This window comes from Cynara cardunculus (genome assembly GCF_001531365.2).
Source record: "Cynara cardunculus var. scolymus isolate 2C chromosome LG 6, CcrdV1, whole genome shotgun sequence".
NCBI lineage: Eukaryota > Viridiplantae > Streptophyta > Magnoliopsida > Asterales > Asteraceae > Cynara > Cynara cardunculus.
This window is the reverse complement of record NC_037533.1, coordinates 15,887,672-15,893,996: the sequence shown is the minus strand read 5'-3', so window position 1 is coordinate 15,893,996 and position 6,325 is coordinate 15,887,672. Positions and strand designations below refer to the sequence as shown.

At 37.1% G+C, this 6,325-nt stretch overlaps 1 protein-coding gene across 3 annotated transcripts; it reads left to right on the top strand.

Annotated features, from left to right (window-relative positions):
- The first annotated feature begins 1,992 nt into the window (after nt 1-1,992).
- LOC112514485 lies at nt 1,993-5,203 on the top strand. 3 transcript variants are annotated; one of them, XM_025120979.1, is made up of 3 exons: nt 1,993-2,358; nt 2,436-4,017; nt 4,857-5,203. In XM_025120979.1, the coding sequence occupies exons 1-3, from the start codon at nt 2,318-2,320 to the stop codon at nt 4,941-4,943; spliced, it is 1,710 nt and encodes a 569-aa protein (XP_024976747.1). In that variant the 5' UTR covers nt 1,993-2,317; the 3' UTR covers nt 4,944-5,203. The 3 variants fall into 3 exon arrangements, with proteins under 3 accessions (XP_024976747.1, XP_024976745.1, XP_024976746.1); XM_025120978.1 differs by having other exon boundaries at nt 2,005-2,071; nt 2,212-4,017; XM_025120977.1 differs by having other exon boundaries at nt 1,993-4,017.
- The last annotated feature ends 1,122 nt before the right edge of the window (nt 5,204-6,325 follow it).

The following is a 6,325-nucleotide window of genomic DNA, read 5'->3' as shown; positions in this document are numbered from 1 at the left end:
AACTTCATCATCAAAAAGACAAAGTTAGAAATTACATTCACCTCCCTATCTTTTTATAACATTTTTTCTCCCTTCTTTTACCATCTTTCTTTCAATGTGTGACAATTTCACTAACCTTTTTTATAGTTTTTATTTGTCTTTTTTTTAATTTTGATTTTAATAAAAATAATAATTGATTCGTTTTATAATTAAAAATGCATAATTTTGTTTAAATATCTAAAAATGTAGGACATTTTTATTATTTATATTTTACAAATTTTATCATAAAAATTGATTATATTTTAAAACTAATTATATATAAAATAATCGAGTATCTCACGAGTTTTTCGAGTCGAGTATTGTGTAGCTTGCCTCGACTCGTTAATATATCGAGACGAGCTCGAGTTCGAGCCGAGCCTATTCGAGTCGAGTGTTGACCGAGTTTTGACCGAGTCGATCTCGAGTAACTCGCGAGTTGTCTCGTATCATTTACACCCCTAACTGTCGCACAGAAACATGGCACGTATCCCAAAAGTTACTTATTTATTAGTATATATATATATATATGAAAAAAAAACGTTACTTAATGTTGAAACCAGAACGATGCATAAAAATCATATTGGAATAAATAATAAACATTTAAAAGAGTTAATCATTAACAATATACTTTCAATACTTAGATAAACATGGACAGTTTCATTCAGTATTTTCTCTAATTCTCCATGAAACTCAAACTTATTTGTTTCCAGGACTATGGCATCCACTTGATGGTTCCATTTCCTTTTATCTCCTGTAGCCTGGACATATTATCTGCTAATTTGAGAATGTTTGGTTAAATGTATAAAACAATCAGTATTGAGATTGAAAATAAAGGAAACTTTTGGTTTTATACACATCTAGTATTGATACACATCTTCAAGCTGATAAACGTTAAACGTTGACCCTAAAGAAACTATAAACATTATGACCAACAAATTCCGAATTTTTCACCAGGATATACACGTATAAAGTTTCACATTGTGAAACTAAAGACTTGGCTTTGGGGGATTCCCCTCAGAGCCACTGGTTCGAGTCTTGTAAGGCCACTTGGGATTCTCCTAAATGTTCTCCACGTCCCTAAGCTTAGTCGAGGTGTGTACAAGCTGACCAGACACCAATGATTAACAAAAAAAAAAAAACAGTGTAAAACACATAATCTTAAACAGAAAAAACTATCACGTAAAATAATATCTTAAAGTAAAAGTTTCTTTAGTTATGAAAATATATCAGATATCACACGTTAAGGGTGTTCATCGGTTGAGATCCAATTGATTTAGGTGGATCATATCCTATCCAATCATCCATTGGATGTTGGATTTTGGCATCCAATTCAATCCGATTAACATTGAACATCCGATCCGATTCAAATCCAGTGGATGATTGGATTGGATCGGTTCCATCCGTTGGATCTTACTATTGATTAAGCATTGGATCTGATTTGATTCTTACAATCCTTCGATCCAATACTCAACCAATTATTCATATATTTTCTTAAGTATTTAAAAAACAATGTATATATATCAATTAAAAAATAAAATCTTAAAATATTACCAATTATATATAGTTATTAATTGGATGGTCATTGTATTGGGTCGGTTCGGTTTTATTAGATGTTGGACTGTCATCCAAGAACCAACCGATCCGATTTGGATGTCGAAATTTTGGATCCGATCCAATCCAATCCAATTACAATTGGATATCTGATGATAGTCGGTCTGTCAATCCTAATTAAATCAGTCGATTGATATTAGATCAGATGACTTTCTACACATCTATATCAGACGAACAAACAAACATGACTTTAACGTATTCATGAAGTTGTGGACTCAAATTTGAAACCATTAGAATGGAGGTGAGATCTGGATAAGAGAATTTGAGTCATGTTTTAAAGTCTAAATTTGCCGACACCCATAAACCATATAAGGAAAGGTCGTTGATGGTGGACACATATGTTATTATCCATGTTTATATTCATGTCCCCACGTTGAAATTTTAATCCAAATCATTGCAATTCCAGCTTTCGTTTCAATCAGTTACAGATATAAAGCAGTCTGTAAGTATACATCCCATGAGAACCATTCAATTTCAGTTTCAATCCAGATTTCATCTTCGAATTTGAGTTTTTGATCGATGAAAATGGAGGTGGTGCCGTATACTGATCCTAAAGAGAATTCAATCACGCCGCCGTGGCAGGAAATGTTCCGATCAGCTTCCACCCGAAAACCCAATCCGTCGTCTCCCGAAACGAACATTCAGCCACCGCCGCCGCCGGATCCACCGCAATCCACCACAAGTTCTGATGAGGAGAAGGAGGATTCTTCCATCTCCGGTGATCCTCAGGTGCGTCTTGCCCTTTATATAGCCATGGCTCATGCTGGATTTGCGTTCGCTTTCTTAATCATCTATGGCGTTTATAGGTTACTTGAACAGTATCTCCGGCCGATTCTGTGGGCTGTTCTTTGTTCCATTCCTCTTAGAGGAATTCAACAAACTCTAGTTGCGTTTTGGTCTGAACCTTTGAAATTAGGGCTTACAGAAACTATACTGGCTGTACCTGTATCGATGTTTAGGGTTTTTATCGGAGCCCTAGTTGAATTTCGAGATATATTCTACAAAATTATCCGTCGGAGAAAGAAGAAATCGAATTCAATGAAACGAAAACGTAGCGGATTTTCGATTTTGTTAAGATGGTTGTTGTCATTTTGGGTTTTTGTGATGGTTTATGAACAATTTGGGGGTTTTGGTGCGATTACTCTTTTAGGGTTAGGGTTTATGTTTACATCTAGCAATGTTGATTCCACGATGTCTGTTGTTTCATCTTTTCGAAGCCATAGCTTTAAACGAAGCCCTTATTCCGCCATTTTTACGAAAAGGATTCTGAATCGATTAGAAACTGTTGTTGCAATTGGATTGATTGTGGGGATGATTGTGGGTTCGATGGCGACTGTTACGTTCTTCTCGTATAAGGTCGGAATCGAGGGGAAAGGTGCGGTTTTCTCGATCAAGTCGCATGTTGAAGAAAGCAATTATGCGGAAAAGATCGGTCTGAAACAATGGATGGATGAACATGATGTGCCGGCAATGGTGGATCGGTATACTAATCAGTTTTACGAAACTGTTTACGAACAGATCGATAGTTTAGCAATGCAGTATAACATGACTGAAATCGTTGAGGAGATGAAACAAATTGTTTCGCCAAAATTCACGAATACTTCTGCTCGATCGAATGCATTAGCAATCCCGAATCCGTATGCTGAGAAAATTCTCAGTTTAAGAAGACGGGTTTCTAATCGTGAATGGGCCGAGATTTATCCAGAATTCAGTTCTTTGTTCAAAGAAGTAGTGATCAGCAGGGAGGATATCACCGAGAAGGCGAAATCGATCGCTTTTCAAGGGAAAGACGTGATTCAACGTGTTTTGGCTAGTAGTAAATCGATTGTGGGTGGAAGCACAAAGCTCGTTTTTGTCGTTATCGAGTCGATTGTATCTGGAGCAGCCGGTCTTTGGAATTTTATTTCGCAAATGATGGTTTTCATATGGGTTTTATACTCTCTAATAACCTCGGATTCTGGTGGGGTTACGGAGCAAGTTATGTTTATGTTCCCGATCTCGAAATCGGCTAGAACACGATGTGTAGAAGTTCTCGATAAGGCTATCTCCAGCGTTCTTTTGGCGACTGCCGAGATTGCTTTCTTTCAAGGATGTCTTACTTGGCTTTTGTTTAGTCTATTTGACATCCATTTCTTGTACATGTCGACCGTTCTTGCGTTTATCAGCCCGTTTTTCCCGTTACTTCCGTATTTTATTTCAACGATCCCTGCAGGATTGCAATTGGTGCTCGAAGGTCGATATATAATCGCCATTTGCTTGTCGGTGATTCATGCCGTGCTTATCGAATTTGGTATTACTGAAATTCGAGAGGACATACCTGGTCACAGCGCGTATCTCACCGGGCTTAGCATCATTGGCGGAGTCGCATTGTTCCCATCGGCAGTTGAGGTAAAGTTGCGAAGATATCCCTCAGTTACTTACGTCCTTAGCCCTAGGAGCAGGTTTAAATGAGAACCGTAGATATGAGATAGCACGGGAAAGACATAATAAATTCAAGATGGGTAAATTACTGAACTACCCCTGAGCGAGGGAAATCCCATCAAAATAGATGGAACAAAGGAGATAGTCTGGATAGACGAATTACTAAACTACCCCAAGGCAAGACCGAGGGTATCCCATCAAAATAGGTGGAACAAAGTTGATAATTCAAGATTGGTAAATTACTAAACTACCCCAGTCATATTATAACCTTCAAATCTTCCATAATTATTTGGCCAACCTACCTAGGTAAACTACCACAATCCATGTCATATTAAAATCTTCCACAATTATTTCAACCCCCTACGTAGGTAAATTACTAAATTACCCATGTCATATTAAAACCTTCAAACCTTCCACAATTATTTTACCCGCCTACTTAGGTAAATTACCAAACTACCCATATCACATTTAAACCTTCAAATCTTTCACAATTCTTTCACCTATCTACCTCACTCTCGCCAGTCTTATCCCATCCGGTTCTGTCCTGAGTACAGGCACACCAATTATTCATATTGAATATCGTGATAGATATTCCTGAATGTTAATGAATATTTTGGGGTTATTCATTGCTATTGATTATACGTTGGACCTCTGGTTTTCAAAATATATACGGTTTTCATTTGAACTTTTCCATGTTTTCTTGTACTATAACAAGAACCAACGTGCTAACTATCATCCATCACGATGCTTGTGGTGTTTGTTAATACGGATATCGTGTGCTTGAACGGTTTTAAGTGGTGATGCAGGGTGCAATAATGGGGCCGTTGATAACGACAGTCGTTATAGCTCTCAAGAACTTGTATGTAGAGTTTGTTTTGGATGAAGTCAAGTGAAGAAGCAGTTTAGTTTGCAGGAAGATTGTTGAATTTTGATACATTATTTAGTGGAAATTTGGATTCATGACACCCTTGGGAAAGCATATGGTGTTATTGGAGTAATTTTGTTAGGGTAAGTAAAAGTGATTTCTATTCTTTGAAATTGTATTCTCAAATCAGTTGGCAAGACTTTGTTCGAGTTCTCTTGTTATGTATGTCTGTATGTAGTATGTAAGTTACTCTGTACCTACAAGTTTATAAAGATGATTTGTTGTGCTTTTCGGCTGTTTCGTGTTTTGGATTAGAGATGGCTAAATGAGCCCGGTCCGTATGTAATATGTCTCATGATTCTTTCTGCAAATTCCTTGTATATTCAAATTCAGACGATGATCAATGGTCAGGATGCGTCCTTAAAGAATATGACGATCAAATTCGATGAATGAAAACCGAGTGAAATCTTGAATCAAGGCAAATTTAAGACGACGATGATGCACCTCCACTATCGGAGCTTAACGGCACTAAGTGGTTGTTTACCAAAAGATAACACTTACCGATATCAGTTATCTTACTAATCAACCATGGTAGGGGTCATTTACCGAACGCTTACCCGGTGAGTGCTTGTCGGGCCATTTCCCTTATGAGATATAACGGCAAAGACCAAAAATCTTACCGGATAAAAGCGATAATAATGATCAAGAGTCTTACTCGGTAAGTGTGGCTGACGACTCTTACCTGGTTAGTGTTTATCGGATAAATAGTTATATACGATGCCGTTTTGATAGACTAGAATCTTACCCGGTAATAAATGAGAGTGTTGACTCACTGGTAAGCACTTAGTGGGTAATCGTTTGGGTAAACGGTTCATGAGAATCTTATTTGGTAAGAGGCAGGACAAAGATCGAGAGTCTTACGTGGTACAAATTTCCTTGGTTAACAGTAATTGTATTTTTACCAATATTTGCGGATTCCTTAATATTCTTTCTTCCACATTGAGCCAAATGTATCTGTATCGAATAGAACACACTGAGTCAAATCTTCTTCATGTAAAACCTGCTTGATTTAAATCGGGAAAATCGTGTGGTTCTGTGAGGGAAATGGCTCTTACCCGGTAAACGTTTATCAGATTTAAGATGGTTACCAACAATCTGTGTTGATGGCATAATGTTATATAATAAGGTAAATGAAAGTGATATCTCTTACCAGTAAACACTTACCCGATAAACATTTGGTAAATGGACCTTAACTAACTTATTCGGCCCACAAGTTTAGCAATCGCACTATTTGAAGTGGTTTGATGATATGAAAAGTGATTTATTTAGTAAGATTTTAGATGAGTTTTATGGAGAAAACCGAACTTTTTTCAAACGTGTCTCTCTCAATTAAAAGAAGCTTCTTCCACA